Source organism: Macaca fascicularis, chromosome 2 (assembly GCF_037993035.2).
Source record: "Macaca fascicularis isolate 582-1 chromosome 2, T2T-MFA8v1.1".
Classification (NCBI taxonomy): domain Eukaryota; kingdom Metazoa; phylum Chordata; class Mammalia; order Primates; family Cercopithecidae; genus Macaca; species Macaca fascicularis.
In genome coordinates, this window is record NC_088376.1 from 167,156,774 (window position 1) to 167,174,831 (window position 18,058).

The 18,058-nt window shown below is 36.8% G+C and overlaps 1 protein-coding gene across 3 annotated transcripts in view; it reads left to right on the plus strand.

The window, feature by feature from the left end:
- The window catches only part of LSAMP (limbic system associated membrane protein), a 652,933-nt gene that overhangs the window by 423,290 nt on the left and 211,585 nt on the right, over nucleotides 1-18,058 (plus strand). For all 3 annotated transcript variants that reach the window (XM_005548086.5, XM_065539171.2, XM_005548088.5), the window contains exon 3: nucleotides 2,119-2,244. In XM_005548086.5, the coding sequence (XP_005548143.1) occupies nucleotides 2,119-2,244 (126 nt within the window). The remainder of the gene's footprint in view (nucleotides 1-2,118; nucleotides 2,245-18,058) is intronic.

The following is an 18,058-nucleotide window of genomic DNA, read 5'->3' on the forward strand; positions in this document are numbered from 1 at the left end:
CTGTTTTATAAATGTGCATGGTTTTATATTAGGGATATAGAGCCCTTTTTTTTTTTTAATCACAACATATCTGTATTTCTTCTCCTCACACTGTGTCCCATGTTGCAATTCAGATGTAACTACAACTTTAGTAATGCGGAATCTTAGAATTACTATATAGCTTTCTGTGATAGGTTTTGGATTGTTGAGGATGGCACCTAGTATGTCCACATTTTGTTCTGAAACACTATCATTGATTTATAGTTCATTGCAGTTGTTTCGAAGATGTTCAGAGCACTAGCCTACTCATCTGAGAGTTAGTAACTGTGAACTCCAAACAATGGAACAATCGGACATTCAGGAGCTCTGAATTCTAAATCCAGCCATAGTTCTTGATGGGCTCGTCCTTAACAAGCCATCATTTTTCTCTGTGCCTGATATTCTTCCCTGTAAAATATATATGATCTTTCAGGTTTTCACTGCAAAAGTCTGTGAGAACATATTGCAAGACAGTGTGTGAATTTGAGAAAACGACCCTTAACCCCAATAGCCAAAAGGAGGATTAGGAACTCTGTAAATAGAGATTGCTAAATATTTGGAATCAGCTACAGTCTGCTGCCCTTGGGTTTGACTTGTAATGACCGGTCCCCTACCCAGAGGCCCTACAAGAGTGGAAAGCTGAGGTGGAGAGAGTCCTCATCCTGCTTCCTCCGTGTCACACTCTGAACCAGTCAGTTGCCCAAGTACCATCAGTGTCTCCTAATGAAGATTTGCAGGGATCGTTTGGCTGTCAGGTGCTTGCTTCTGCAAGCAGAAAATGTTCCTGTTTTATTCGTCACTACACAGAGTCCCTAATGGGCAGTAAGAATGAGAAAAGATAAAATTCATTATTGAACTCCTTCATGCTCTTTTGTCCTCCTCCTTCCCCCAGACACATACTTTCTCAGGGACAGCCTAAACAAGTGAGTAAAAAAGAAGAAATTCACAGTCAGACTATAAACCCTGCTATTTGTAATCAGTGCATAACCTCTGTGATGAAATTTGTGAGTAATTCACTCCCCACTTAAGCCTACCGACGTGTGATCTAATGTTGCCACCCTGAACACTAATGAAGGAAGTCAGACGGCAGTACAGCTTGCCCTTGGGGACTCATTTCTCACATCACCAAAAACTAATTTCTGTTGTTTTCAGCCATCTGGTAGCCTGGGTTGTGAAGATGAAGTTGCAATCAAGTAGTGCCTATGAGCAAAGGCCCAGAATTGGCTGGGATTCAAACTCATTTTCTGCCCCTCACCTAGCCCCCTCTATGCCTCAGTTTCCCACCCATAAATAAAAACTTCATAGGATATCATTGCTTTATTGTAAGAAGTTATTGAAGTAATATTTGTTAAATACTCTATGTTGGGTTTTATGTATAATAAATGTTTAATTACAGTTAGCTATTAATTACATTGTTAGTAGTAGTGGTATTGGAAGTATTAGAAGTAATAGTATTTTTGAATGTCTACCTGTCTGTGACATAGGCCTTATTAATTCACATTTTCAATTCTAAGATACTTCATGCAGCCTGTTATACACAAAGATGATATTTAAATGCTTTCTATTGTGATGATTAATCCATGTTCATTATGTTGCTAGATTATAAGTAACCAGGTATTGCCACATCTTAATAATACAGTAATGTAATCTTATGCTAAATAGCATTGTTTTTCTTTTGCTGGTACTTGGAGAAGACATTGGATTATATTTATATACACATAAGAAAATAAATTTAAACAACAATGATAAGAAATAATATATTATTAATTTGCATAAATGTGCATGCTGTCTAATATCTAAATAAGGTACATTCTAGTATTTTTAAAAGCAAAGATATTTTCATCTTACTAGTTTGTGTATTTCCTACAGCACTCAAATGGCCATTGTGAAGGGTGTTCTTACCTTCACAATGTATGTGCTTAAGGATAACTTACAGATTTGGTAAGCAGATGACAAGCATGGGTCTTAAAAGCACCTTACTTCTTAACACAAAAATTCAAATTAAGTTATAAAACCTTGAATTTGCCACTTCCAGTTGTATGGCTACAAGCCTAATCTTACTGACATGGTTACATATTCCATTTGCTTTTATTTTCACAGTCCCACCAAAGATCTCCAACATCTCCTCGGATGTCACTGTGAATGAGGGCAGCAATGTGACTCTGGTCTGCATGGCCAATGGCCGTCCTGAACCTGTTATCACCTGGAGACACCTTACACCAACTGGTAAGCAATGCTCCAGGTTCTAATATGCCACATACTGTTTAAAATATCCTCATGCTCCTGAAATTCTGTTGAATCAGAAATATCAATTCAATTCAGAATCAGAATTGAAATTCTGTTGAATCAGAAGGACATGCATGTATTTTGTTATTAAAATACTAAGAGAATGGCAACATAGGTCTTATTCAGGGTCCTCATGGTCTTTGCTAGTGTGTTAATCTCTATAAGGTTTATAATCATTGTACTGAGTATATATGTAGATCTCTATCTATCTATCTATCTATCTATCTATCTATCTATCTATCTATCTGTAAAATTTCAGTTTCAATAGAACAGCCCCCTGCAATGCAACAAATACAGAAGCATTAAATGGCTTGATATTATATGTAAAATATATGCCAGTTTGGTGATTGAGTGTCTTGGGGTGATATTTTGTCTGAATTAATTTTACATAGTTGTTTGTAAGTTTGTTTGCGTTGCTTTTAACTACAGTTTTCTAACTTGTAGCACCTTGTGAAGAAATATATCAGGAAAATACAGAATTGTTTCTCACTTTTATTGTCCTGTCCTTGGCATCAGGTTCTGTGATGGGCATCAGACATGGACTAAGTTGCATGAACTCATTATGAGTCCCAGCTATTGATACTAATTCAGTCAAAATCAGAAACTCATTTCCCTGGAATGTCTTCAGCATCCTTTCTTCCCCCTTCTTACCATCATTGCCGTGAAAATGTTCCCAGGCCTCCTGCTTTTTGAACTTTATTTAAATGTTTGAGCAAATTATTTAAGATTAGCTGCATACATACTCCTCTACTCTACCAATTACATTTTCTGGTATGCAAAACTATGTTTTGTCAAATAACACAGTCTTTATAGAATGTAGCATTCTATTTAAATCTTCCAGAAAGATAGGCAACAGGTCAATTTTTCTTATAAAATATTATTGATTTTGTAGAGAACCCACAAATTAAACTAATTTATATATTATAGTCACAAAATTTTCTCATGTAAGCAACTAGAGATTTGTTACAACATATTCATTTTAGAATGAACACCATAAAAATATTATGCAAGACTAGATGCACAACAGGAGCTAAACTGAGACACTTCTAAAAATCCAGGATAGCGTTTGGTTATAATGTGTTTAAAACTATCTGTATTTTGTGGTGTGAAAAGATGGGTCCTCTGTTTGATAGTAGATCCCAAATTGATTTCTCAAGTAAAATTTGGACCAACCTATAGAATAGTTTTATATTTAGGCAGATATTCTTATTAGAGGCCTCTATTTTCTTGAGAGAATGTCACGCAAAACTCATCCTTATTAACACAGGCAATTTCTCATTTATTGATAATATATACATGAGACATTTATTTGGGAGAGAAATCTCAAACTCATTGACTCACATACTTATTTTAGACCTCATGTGGGGAAAAAAAATGTATAAAGGATTGTCTTGAGTACAAACGTGCAGCTATTATATCTTTCCCTTGGAATGAATTAAACCTTCAGAGCACATTCTACTTGGATGGCATTGTGTTGGCTCCAATCCCATGCCACCTACCCGTGTCCCAAGTAGCATTGCTTTTACTGAATAGCAATTTGGTGTAGAAGCTATTGGCTCATATTTAAGGATGTTATAAAAGACACCTTCTAAAATCATTGTGTTTACTGTAATGTTATAATTGAGAGATTGTTAATTGTTTTACAGTTTTCCTTTGAGAAGACCATTTGAGGAAATTTGTTTTGTTTTTCAGTATCTCTACTTTCTTTTTTCCTAAGCAATCATTTGCTTTTTAAGAAAGGACCCAGTGAATTTTCATAAGTGATTGTATGCCCTTTATTGTAAACTTAGAGTCAAATTTATGGACCATCTGTAAAAATATATAAATTATTATACATAAATTACACATTAAAAATTGATTATAAACAAGCTATGCAGAAATTTATGGGATCAAGTCCATTTCAGATCACACTTGTGCTATCATCTTGTTTTCTTACCATTATTTTTATTTTGTCTCACTTTTTCTAATTAATTTAAATGTCTATGTAAAGATACTATTTATAATTTCTTACTCTTTTGTGGAACAAGGTGGTAGATAAAAGAAGGGATATGGGAGTTAGAAAGGAAGAAAGAGTCTATTCAAGTTACAATCAAATAATGAACTGCATTAATAGAAAATATTTATTTTGGCACAATGTTGACTAGCAAGTAGGCTTTTCAAGAAAAATTTTCTATGGCTGAATTGAACCTAAAGATAGATTCCTTTTTATCCCTTGAATTTATAAAACTTCTGATGTGGAACCAGAGTTTCAGAGCCTTTCCCACCTTGTCTAGGAGTTTGGGTAGTCATAACTAACACTCATAAACTTTCCCATGATAATGAACATGTGATTTGACCCCTTGTTTTTCTGTAATGTTTCAAGTCACCAAAAGACCAGAGGACAAGCTATGTCTTCCAGAGTAAAGGCTGTATTTACATAAACTCAGAGGACCCTGGAGACTTCAGTATCAACCAGGAAAATAGATACACTCACAGGGATTCTCAGTAGTCAGTAACAGAGGTCAGCAAACCACAGCCTGTGTATCAAATTTAGTCTGCTCCATTTATGTGCTGCCTGCAAGTGAAGAATAGTTTTTTAATTGTTAAATGGGGAAAAATCAAAATAATTTTATTTCTTTGACTTGCAAAAATCTCTCTCTCTCTCTCTATATATATATATATATTTACACACATATATATATATAAAATTCAAATTTCAGTGTACATACATAAAGTTTTATTGCAACCCAGCCATGCTCATTCATTTACTAATTCTCAATGGTTGCTTTTGTTCTAAAACAGCATCACTGAATAATTGCGACAAAGATCACTTGTCCCACAAATGTAAAATATTTTCTATTTGACCCTTTACAGAAAAGTTTATAGACTCCTGTTCAAGGCCATGGCTTGGGACACAGGACAAGGATTTGCTGCACTCAGCCATGGCCGGGTAGGGCTTTGGGGATATCCCCCACCAAGCTCCTTCAGACATCTCAAAGGAAACAACTTTACTCTTCTACGGTCTTCCATCTAGGCCCACTTTGTAAGTCAGATTCTACTCTGGCACATGCAAAGCTAGTTTTCTGTCGCATTTGCAGACTTGAGGGCAGACTACTATTCTCCTTTCGATTCCCACGCCTCCTCTTTCATTTCTTTTACATCTGACCTAAATAACCAACTGATCATAATCATATTCCTGGTGATAGGAGAGAGAACTTTCCTTTGCTATTTTATAAAGGCAACTAGGATTTTTGTTTGTTTGTTTTCATGTTTTTTAAAAAAATTTCTTTCAAAATACGGAAACAGTAGGTGATTCTTTTCAGCCTATAATGTGAAGTCTTCCTTAGAGATTATAAACAAGCTATGTGGAAGAGACCCAAAGAAGAGACTCTGCTCCCTGTGTGACAGCAAAGCTGCCTGCAACCCGTGGCCATGTGAGGAAAAAAAAAAATGGCTAGCTTTGTTCAATTATTAATTGTGCCTTCAACAGTACAGAGTGTGACTGCCTTGCAAAGGAAATGTACCTGTAATTAGCTCGACCCCACAGGGACATTGAGCCCTGGATAGGGGAAGATTCTACGCAGGGTTCACAATACCTGATTGTCATTTGATGACATGAGAGAAAGAAAAGAAAGAAATATGCATGGTATATTTTTATGAGGAGAATACTTATTACCTCTTAATTTAGTTTAAAAAAATTGGCAAGGCCATTTTGTTTCTTTCTTTTTGTGCCTGAAATTTCCTTTTCAAGTATACTGCAAGTGCTTTTAAAAAGGTAAATTAGAAGAATGGTGAATTTTTCATACATACAAAATAAAAAACACCTGAATTAGATGAAGTCGAAGACATTTATGCATTCTCTGCGTGCCTTCTTACATTTCTGATTTCTTAATTTTTCTCCCCTCTTCAGTTATATAGTTCAAAATGATGTGTCACACATGTGGTTATTAAATGTGACCTATTTTCTTCCTTAATTAAGTTAGACTTTCATAATCCTGTGACTCCCAGAGGGCAATTGCACCATAACGTGTATTTTCTATGGAGTGTTTGATCTTCCTTCTGTGAGCAATGCTGCTCCCATCTTCATTTAACTTTATTTCTAAATCTTTATTCTCACATTCATGAGGAAGTCCCTTTCTCAAATGTGCATCATGTGTTGTCAGGATTGCTCAGGGTCACAGAAAGAGTTTCTATGCATTTCATTTCTGCAAAAGTTTTCACAACCTCCGTAGCTCTCCAGCACTGAAAAACTCAAAAGGTACACTGAGGATTTAACCCTTTAGGCTGAGAACAACCCAAGAGGTACTGTGTAATTTTCTTTTTCAGCCACAAGTCAGATCTCACTTAAAAAGTATTTTGCAATTTGATGGAGTGAGTGGGAAAATATTGTGCTTGGAGAAGCTAAGACGAGTCCAAAAAGTGTGAAATCCCATTTTCTCATTGGACATTGAGTTTTAACCACTTGATCTGAGATTCTCCTTTCAATTCATTTCCAAGTCTGAACCCTTGACTGATGGTACTTTTTAATTTCATTAATGCTATTACTCCCATCTGTTTTACTTCTAATTGTAAACTCACCCAATAAGACCAGCCTAGACTCTGACCTCATGGGCTTGAGAGAAATATATAATGTTAAACTGAACTCATTTACTTAAGTTGCATTACAGAAGTACCTGTTGCGAGTAACATCTGGTCCTTCAAGTTAGCATGTTAGAATTTGTATGATTTCATATTTAACACAAAGAACACATTATCTACAGGTTAAGTTTCAGGAAATTATTTCTCTGGGGCTTTCTTGTGTGGACCCTCCAGAAGATTCAGTGAGTCAAACTTGGTAGCATATGGATGTGGAATAGTCAAAGTTATGCATTTTGCAGGTGAAGACTGTTGACCATGCAGTAACATTCAAAAGAGAATAATGACGCAATTTATTCTATTAATTGCTTTCATTTATCTCTTGCATTTTTAATTTTTTTTTTTGTTATTATACTTTAAGTTCTAGGGTACATGTGCATAACGTGCAGGTTTGTTACATATATATCCTTGTGCCATGTGGGTGTGCTGCACCCATCAACTCGTCAGAACCCATCAACTCGTCATTTACATGAGATGTAACTCCCAATGCAATCCCTCCCCCCTCCCCCCTCCCCGTGATAGGCCCCGGTGTGTGATGTTCCCCTTCCCGAGTCCAAGTGATCTCATTGTTCAATTCCCACCTATGAGTGATAACATTCGGTGTTTGGTTTCCTGTTCTTGCAATAGTTTGCTGAGAATGATGGTTTCCAGCTGCATCCATGACCCTACAAAGGACACAAACTCATCCTTTTTGATGGCTGCATAGTATTCCATGGTGTATATGTGCCACATTTTCTTAATCCAGTCTGTCACTGATGGACATTTGGGTTGATTCCAAGTCTTTGCTATTGTGAATAGTGCCGCAATAAACATACGTGTGCATGTGTCTTTATAGCAGCATGATTTATAATCCTTTGGGTATATACGCAGTAATGGGATGGCTGGGTCATATGGTACTTCTAGTTCTAAATCCTTGAGGAATCGCCATACTGTTTTCCATAATGGTTGAACTAGTTTACAATCCCACCAACAGTGTAAAAGTGTTCCTATTTCTCCACATCCTCTCCAGCACCTGTTGTTTCCTGACTTTTTAATGATGGCCATTCTAACTGGTGTGAGATGGTATCTCATTGTGGTTTTGATTTGCATTTCTCTGATGGCCAGTGATGATGAGCATTTTTTCATGTGTCTGTTGGCTGTATGAATGTCCTCTTTTGAGAAGTGTCTGTTCATATCCTTTGCCCACTTTTTGATGGGGTTGTTTGTTTTTTTCTTGTAAATTTGTTTGAGTTCTTTGTAGGTTCTGGATATTAGCCCTTTGTCTGATGAGTAGATTGCAAAAATGTTCTCCCATTCTGTCGGTTGCCTGTTCACTCTGATAGTAGTTTCTTTTGCTGTGCAGAAGCTCTTTAGTTTAATTAGATCCCATTTGTCAATTTTGGCTTTTGTTGCCATTGCTTTTGGTGTTTTAGACATGAAGTCCTTGCCCATGCCTATGTCCTGAATGATATTACCTAGGTTTTCTTCTAGGGTTTTTATGGTATAAGGTCTAACATTTAAGTCTCTAATCCATCTTGAATTAATTTTCGTATAAGGAGTAAGGAAGGGATCCAGTTTCAGCTTTCTACTTATGGCTAGCCAATTATCCCAGCACTATTTATTAAATAGGGAATCCTTTCCCCATTTCTTGTTTTTCTCAGGTTTATCAAAGATCAGATGGCTGTAGATGTGTGGTATTATTTCTGAGGACTCTGTTCTGTTCCATTGGTCTATATATCTGTTTTGGTACCAGTACCATGCTGTTTTGGTTACTGTAGCCTTGTAGTATAGTTTGAAGTCAGGTAGCGTGATGCCTCCAGCTTTGTTCTTTTGACTTAGGATTGTCTTGGAGATGTGGGCTCTTTTTTGGTTCCATATGAACTTTAAAGCTGTTTTTTCCAATTCTTTGAAGAAACTCTTTGGTAGCTCGATGGGGATGGCATTGAATCTCTAAATTACCTTGGGCAGTATGGCCATTTTCACGATATTCATTCTTCCTATCCACAAGCATGGTATGTTCTTCCATTTGTTTGTGTCCTCTTTTATTTCACTGAGCAGTGGTTTGTAGTTCTCCTTGAAGAGGTCCTTTACATCCCTTGTAAGTTGGATTCCTAGGTATTTTATTCTCTTTGAAGCAATTGTGAATGGAAGTTCATTCGTGATTTGGCTTTCTGTTTGTCTGTTACTGGTGTATAAGAATGCTTGTGATTTTTGCACATTAATTTTGTATCCTGAGACTTTGCTGAAGTTTCTTATCAGCCTAAGGAGATTTTGGGCTGAGACAATGGGGTTTTCTAAATATACAATAATTTTTTAATATTTTCATTTTTTTCTTTAAAAAGAGGAGAAAAGAGATAAAAAACAATCTTATGCTTTATTTTCAGTGTCTTACTTGTATATTGTTTTTAAAATATGCCATCCATCAATACAGAATTATACTTAGATTAATCTTGATCTCCATCTGACAATTTGTTCATTTGTCAAGAATTATTTACAGTGTTCACTCTGTAAACAGACACAAGGAAGAGCAAGACAGACATGGTCCTTGCACAAATGAAGCTTACAGTTCAATAAGAAAGCAAAGCATTAAACTAATACACACGCCTCTTGACTTAGGATGGGCTTATCCAGATATAACCCCATCCTAAATTGATGCACATGCTAAATGCATATGGCTTTCACACTGTTGTAAAGTCAAAAAATTGTAAGTCAAACCACCATAAGTCAGGACATCTATAATTGCATGAAGAGCCCCATAATTAGATTCATTACAAGGAAAAATTACAGCATTCAATGAGACCATAAAACAGGGCCATGTAGCAAAATCTGCAAGACCAGCAAAGCTCACCTGAGAAGTATTATGCTGAAACCGCAAGAATGAATAGGACCTAGCCAAGAAAATAGAGGAAGAAAGAGTATCCCAGGTATAGAAAACAACATATATAATGGCCTAGAATGATAATGCATTTAAGAATCCAGGCAAGCATCTGTATGTGAAATCATGATGTAGGGGTTTTGTTATGCTACTTTTCTTTTAATATTTAAATCTCTTCTTTAAATCACACTTTTTTTTTTACTTTTTAATATATCCGTTTCCTTCTTCCAAAAGCACTATAATAAATTTTAAAATGTTTGCTATATTTTATTTTCAGTGCCTTACTTGTATATTGATATTATATATACTAATGTATATACTACTATATATACTATAGTAAATAACAGTGTATCTACTACATTATACACACACACACTCACAGAGAAAGTTATATACTTTCCCAGTATAGTCTCAGTATAACAGTAGCAGGTATGTAGACAGCTGTTTGTGTGTATAAAATATCTTAAATTTAGATTTGAAATACGTTTTCCCAATACAGACAACTCCATAATGGGCTAATCAAGTAAATACAAATTCTTTTTTAGTAACCTTATTGTTAAAACATACGGATCATTTAGAAAATGACTACAAAATTTAACCACATGATTACTGGCCTCCGCAACCCAAACTTTAAAAATCCTGTATATGTTCACAGTAACTGACATGGTCAGCCTTTAAGTCATTGAGGAGATCTGCGCAACCTAATGTGCTAGCTATTATTGCAAGTGATGGACAAATGCCCTAGCATCACCCTACAACCCCACTCCTACCCTACACAGATGTGTCATCAGATTCCCAGGGCACTCTGCCTGAAGAGAAGTGAATCAGCCTGGATGTGTTCTTGGGGGACTAGCTTGGCCATCAGTGCTCCAAGACATGGTGGAACTTTGGGTGGGGAGAGGTAATAACTTAATCAGAAACTTTGTCCATGGCCTAGTAAAACAGAAATAGAGTCCACATCTCTCAGCATCTCACTCCTTCAAATACTTCTTGCCACTATTCCAACTAGTCTATGTTTAAAATACATTTAAAAATAGAATATGTATCATATATTTACCTTGAAAATTAAAATAATATGTAGGCAAAGTTCTTGATATAGTGTTAGCTATTCTTGATATTATTATTATTATTACTATTTATTGTAATTATTAGTTAACTATATATTAGCTGCCTATAGTGATCATTTTGGGTGAGATTAATAATTTGACTGAAAACCACCTCAGTCTCTTCTTTATTCAGGTCTATCCTTCATTCCAGCACAATAACCAGGGGGATTTTTAAAAAGCTAACATCCAAGTTAGCCTTAATATTTTATATATTATGTTACATTTTATCCCAATGTACCCACTTAAGATCTATTTTTCAAAAGGCCATGACAATGACAGTCTCTTGTTTGTTAGAGGGAGAAGTTCTGACATGGCTTATTCATATATTCATTCTCACCTGAGAGGATAGTTTTCCCATAGTCCAGTTATATAACAGTAAATATTTTATTAACTATAGCTATATAGAACCTATAATGGTGAATTACAACCCTTGTTATTTTTTTAAAAACTGGTATTGCAAGAGATGATTATACTATCACACACAAAAAAATGACCTGCAGTGTTCAAGAGTGAGCCATTGAACAGCAACAGAGAGGAGTTACACAGAAAAATAAACAAGCAAACAAATAAGCCAATAAACAAATACAACATTATAGTTTCTTCAAGGAGCATATTTAAAAATCAAAGTGACCATGGAATTGTTGAAATGAGCAGATATTTGCACAATAAAATTCATCACAGTAAGTGCAGGTAGATTTGGGAGTTCACCAAGCCACTAAGCAACAGGATGCAAAAGAACTCACACTGTGTTGATAGGGCTTATCTATACAGGAAAAAGTCTCATTTGGTTGTACAGCTCCTGTGGACTGTCCACAATGGACTTTCCCATGTTGTCTATGGATGTCAGCTAAGATCTATTTCAATATCCCTCATGAGATGCCAAGGTAGGTCTGATTTAGATCCTTGCCAAGGGGGACAATCTCAGGTCTCATGAATCAAGATACGTACCCAGGGTTGTCAGAAGCAAAGGGGCCAGAGAACAAGTTCTAAGAGATGTTCAGGGTAGGAAATAAAAGTGGTCTGAGTCAGAAAGGTGAAAATGATCCTGGCCTCTTTTTCTTCCTTTGCCCCAGCAATGATTAATTTCATACATTATCTTGAGTATTTTCCTTGGTAACTACTAATTCATTCACTTTCCTTATTGTCATTGTCACAATGTAGTTCAGCCAATATTTCCTCTCACCTGCATTTCATCAGTTTTCCAATTGGACCCTTTGCTACTATTTCTAAGTATGGAAATGGTCAGGTTAATTTTTCTGCTTAATTTTCCTATTTCCCAGCACTTTTGGAATAAAGTTCAAACTACTTAGCATGACATTAAATCCCTGATTCAAGTGATTATCCTATCCCTGGAACACTCCTGAAATTATACTCCTTTTATATTTCAAGAGTGTACTTTATTCACTTGCTTTTGGGCCTTCACATTTCTGGCTTTCTACTTCATACATGATTGCTTATCCCATTCATACTATCATTTTAACAGTATAACTTGTTCTTGCAAGACCTTCAAGATGATACTTCCTCCAGGAAGGAATATCATAAAATTAATAAAACTGCATTTTAACTATGTGCTCATTCATTCTCCCCCTAGTTTATAAGATCTCTAAAAATGCAAAAACTGGCCGGGTGTGGTGGCTCACACCTGTAATCCCAGCACTTTGGGAGGCCGAGGTGGGTGGATCACAAGGTCAGGAGATCAAGACCATCCTGGATAACACGGTGAAACCCGATCTCTACTAAAAATACAAAAAATTATCTGGGCGTGGCGGCAGGCACCTGTAGTCCCAGCTACTTGGGAGGCTAAGGCAGGAGGATGGTGTGAACCCGGGAGGCAGAGTTTGCTGTGAGCCGAGATTGCGCCACTGCACTCCTGCCTGGGCAACAGAGCAAGGCTCTGTCTCAAAAACAAAAAACAAAAAACAAAAACTATGCCTTATTCAAGTGTATATTTTCAGGATATTAATTGGCATATTATAGGTGTTCAACTGAGTTACTGAATGGAGGATTTCATTCTAAAAAAATAGAAGTATTAGTGGGAAATAACTTATATCATGAAGTATGAACTAAATACAAACTGATAATAAAGCATGAGTGAATATAAAGCAAACTACAAATGATACAATGAAATTATAGAACTTAAGCCTATCCAATTAATACTTTCGGTAATTTATTGCCAAGAAGATTCTGGACATTTCAGGAAAGTTCTCTGTCTAGGTCCAATTCAGATTCTTCTCGCCTTGAGTTTCTCTGACGTGCTGACCTGCTTCCATCCCACTTGCATCATTTTCCAATGTTCTATGGAGAATACTCCCAAATCTCAACATTCTTGTTGCTGGCCCTTTCATAGTCTCTTATCACCCATTTATTATCAGCAATTGTTCTTTTCCTGTCAGCAGTTATCACACTCAGTAATTGTTTTAAACATTTGTTTACTTTTTTACTGTCTATTTTCCTCATGAAAGCAGCCACCTGCATGTCCTTAGTTCCCATTATAGTGCCTGGCACAGACTAAGTGTTCAATAAATATTTGCTGAATGAATAAATGAATTACTTATTCTAGGGAAAAGTCAGACTCTGTTGCAACCTGCTTAAAGTTTACATTTAAAGAACAGAGTCCTCATAAACTATAGTTTTACAGTACTGTATAATATACATCTTTAAATATAGGACATTTCCTTTCCTGAAATCACTGTGAAATGTCAGGCCGGGCACAGTGGCTCATGCCTGTAATCCCAGCACTTTGGGAGGCCAAGGTGGGTGGATCACAGGAGTTCGAGACCAGGTTGGCCAACATGGTGAAACCCCATCTCTACTAAAAGTACAAAAATTAGCTCGGTGTGGTGGCCTGTGCCTATAGTCCCAGCTACTTGGGAGGTTGAGGCAAGAGAATCACTTAAACCCAGGAGGTGGAAGTTCCAGTGAGCCAAGATTGTACCACTGCACTTCCACCTGGATGTCAGAGTGAGACTCCATCTCAAAACAACAGCAACAAAGCAAAACACTGTGAAATGTCTATTGCAAATTTCGTATCTGGGAAAGGATTTTTTTTCTTTATGTATGTTATGACAAGGATCTCAACACTATCACTCCAATGAACTTGTGCTATAGTGGGGGTGAGGGTGTGGTAGGGAAGGGTTCAGTCCCACTCTGACAGTTAATATGTTGAGTCAGACAGACGAAGGAGCCCCCATTACAAGAGCTGGAAGTTTAATAATACTTCCTGTAATTTACTATAAAACCCTTCTGGTGGTGGCCACCTGTGGCATAAATTTTGCGGCCACTATGAGATGGCTGCTGGATTTACAAATTTGGCTGATCATCAGAATTACCCAGAGTGGAAGAAAAGGTATTGAACAATATAGATTCCTTAGCTAGTCTCACACTTAAATTATCTCTTTTGGTGAATTTTAGGATTCTATAGAAGTAAAGCCTCTCAGGGAGTTAGATTACAAGCCAGGTGAACAGAATGATGACACTATAATCACAGGGGGATTGCAAAGACTATTGGAAGGACTTCTCTTACAACTGTGCTAGGAAATGATCTGATTAAAATGTGGATTCTGATTCAGTGGGTCTGGGTGGGGCCTGAAATTCTGCTTTTCTGGCAAGCACTCAGGTAATGTGAGCACTGCTGCTCTATGGACCACAGTTTGAGCATCATCCAGGATCTTCAGAACAACATAGTTTGGAAGATTGTGAAATATTTAAGTAGTCTAGCACAGAGACACACCTAAGTAAGTCCCACGATGTGTGTAGTACTCACCAAATATTGTTACAATGTTTTATATTTTCAATTTTTCAGTTTCAGCCTAGAGATTGAGAGGTGGTTCAGAGAATGAAAATAATAGTTTTGAGAAATAAGGTTGTTCCTTGGCTACAAGTTTGAACCCTGACCATCAGAACTGGCATCACTGTGGAAATGTAGAATATTGCTCCTGGAAGAAGTAGTAGAGGAAACAAGGAAATGCAGAATATTGGGTACCATCATTGACCCACTGGTTGAAAATCTGCATTTCCTCAAGATCCCTAGGTGCTCATTAAATTTTGAAAAACCCTGGGCTACAGGTGGAGAAAGCTGCTGTCCTTAGTATTCAAAGTATAGCAATTAGGGACCTTTCGCCACATTCCTACCAATCTGGTAACACTAAAGTTCATCCCCACTTCCTTTCCCTTCAAATGCATTTCTACCATGAAAAGAGAAAAAAAAATGTTGGTGGGGAGTAGGGTGTGCAGTTTTAATACTTTGTCATGGAATACTTATCACTGGAAAGAACAACATCTAATGCTGTACCTGCTACATCAGGTGCTGCTACTAAATATTGCAGGAAAAATGTTGCCTAGTGTACAGAGATGCAGTCTGAACGACAGTAGCTACTTTTCTCATCATCTTTTGTAATAGCTTTATCTGCAAAATGTACGCAATAATATGTGCCCTGCCTACTTCAGACTGTTGCTTTCAGGGATCAAATGAGATAATGAATATGAAAGTAGTTTGAAAAATGTATAGCTCTCTATAAATGTAACGAATTGAGAGGAAGAATGATTTGATGATTTGATAGAAAGAATACAGTCTTTAAAGTCAGAAAGCCTTGGTTCGAGTCCCTGCTGTCCATAATTTACTTTTATAGGAGTTTAGGTAAGTTCTTTAAACCCTTTACTTTCCGTCTGTAAAACATGAATAATAGAATGCCTACTCACCTACCATAAACCTTGTATTGTCTAAAGTGAAATAATCCACACAGAAGTGATTCATTAATGAAAAAGTATTATTCAAGTATTTGTTGTTATTGTCTTAGGTTCCACAGAACAAAATAAAGACTTAAACTACAATCATCATTTTGGTTAGATAGTAGAAAGAACTAACTTCAAGACTGGAAAGCACTCCACTTGACTAAATAAGTAATAAAACCAGTTTCTGGATAGTCCAAAACATTGGTTCTTAGAGTATAATTCCTAAACCAGCGGCATCTGCATCACCTAGAAACTTGTTAGAAATGCAAGTTATCAGACTCCACACCAGACCTACATGAATCAAAAACTCTAGGTGTGGGCCCCAAAAATTTAGTGATTCTGATGCAAAGTAAACTTAGAGAACCCCCGCACTAAAGAAAACACATCTTTTTGAGATAGTCAGGGTTGTGTACTGTTTCTACCAAGCACAAATATAGGAGCATTTGAGATTCTTCCTGTGCAATAATAAGAAATCAACAGCAAATGTTTTAGTGACTGTGTGTTTGTGTCTGCTTATAAAAATATCTTGATATAGATGCACTATCACATTTGTTTGGTTAGAATTTCTGTCACTTTAGATGAAGAGGTTTAGAAGTAACAACTGCGCAAAAATTCCCACTTTGTCTTTTTCTATCTACATTCTAATGATGTTTGAGTCTAACATATCACTTAAAATGTGCACACATTTCTGAAATCCTCATCATTCTCTTGGCATATTCATTTGCAAGTCTCCCAGTACACTGAGGCTGCAATTCATTCTAATAAAAAAGAGAAACCTCAATAGGTAATTCAAATGGGGTCTTGCTGCCCATAAAAGACATGCCAATAAAATTGCCCCATGTCACTTATGAAACTTTGTGAGAAGCAAACTCCTTGGCAAAAAAAAAAAAAAAAAAAAAACCTTGTCATTTCCTTTATGTGTCACCTGCCTTCATTTCATGCATCAAGTCAGAAATTTTTCTCAAGTTGGTCAACTCAAAAGCCCATGAGGCTCTGTGAAGTCACAGATTGCGGCTTTGTCTGCAGTTGACTGGAGTGTTAAAATCTGATGAAGGGAAGAGAAAAAGAAAAAAAAAAACTTTAATAATTCAGTTGGCAAATATCAATGCAAATCAGATCTAATTCTTTAAGGTATTCTAGTAATAAAAACTAAAATGTCAGTCTTTGAATGACACCAGTCTTTTTTTCTTTAATTTTTTTTTGGCCTGATAGCTGAGTCTTTATGCTGTTTGGGCTATGGAAGACAGATCCAGATCAGGGGATGAGAAATTTGAAAAGCAGATGGGAAAATAGTCACAGAAATTTAGTCTTCATAGAACAATCCAGCAGACATTTTATATTTTTCAAAAAATAGGAAAATTGCTTCAAATTGCACCAAATTATATATTCAATAATTTCACCTCAGAACAAAAGTCATTCTGATGATAACACATAGTATTGAGGACTTAGCTGCCCATTGCTTATGGTCACGTCTGTGATATGGACACAGAAGTAGGCAGGGGGCAATTATTTGAGTAACTCTGGAATTTAGACAGGCTGACTTTTTTGGAGCCATCTAGGTGAAGATGGATGGATGGATTCCCATGAAGAGAGCAGAGATAAACATCTTCTATTTTCTAGTAAAGTAATTAGTTTACTAGTCTACATCGTATCCATCAGCTGTGGCCTATAATAAAATACCATAAACTTGGGGATTTAAATTGCAGAGATGTATTTTCTCACAGTTCTGGAGGCTAGAAGTCCATGATCAAGGTGCCAGCATGCTCAAGTTCCGATGAGGGCTCTTTCTGGCTTGTCAATGGCCACCATTTTCCTAGGTCCTCCCATGACTTCTTTGTGTGTGTGGAGACAGTGAGCAAACTCTCTGGTGTCCCCTCTTAAAAGAGCACTAGTCCCACCATGATAGCCTCACCCTTGTGACCTCATTTTAACCTAATTATCACCAAAAAGCCTCATCTCCAAATACTATCACATTGGGCATCTGGGCTTCAACCTAGGAATTTTGGAGGGACACAATTCAGTACATAGCATATAATACCTGCTCACATGATGCTGATCATCAGGACTTCCGGCTCATCTGTCTTTCTTTGAGCTCTGGGGTCACAGACTTTTAATTGCCCTGCTATCATGTTTCTTTATGACTGCTATATCTTAGAGGTAAATCCTCTCTTAAACTCAGAATATGCAGCCATAACCAAAGGACCAATTGGAACCTGTACTGCCGCCTATTGCTAGCTCCCCACCCCAAAGTGTGAATGGCCTATCAGTAGAGCCAACCCTGGTCATCTTCTCTATAATGCCAGAAAACTAGAAGGAGACCCAAAGAACACCCCATTGGGTTATTCCTGTAACCCAAGGCCAGCCTGAAAGGAAAACGTGTTTTATGCCTGTGTGAGCAGCTATAACTTTCTACCCTTGGCAGTTATGTTACTGATTGTTGCTAGAGGGG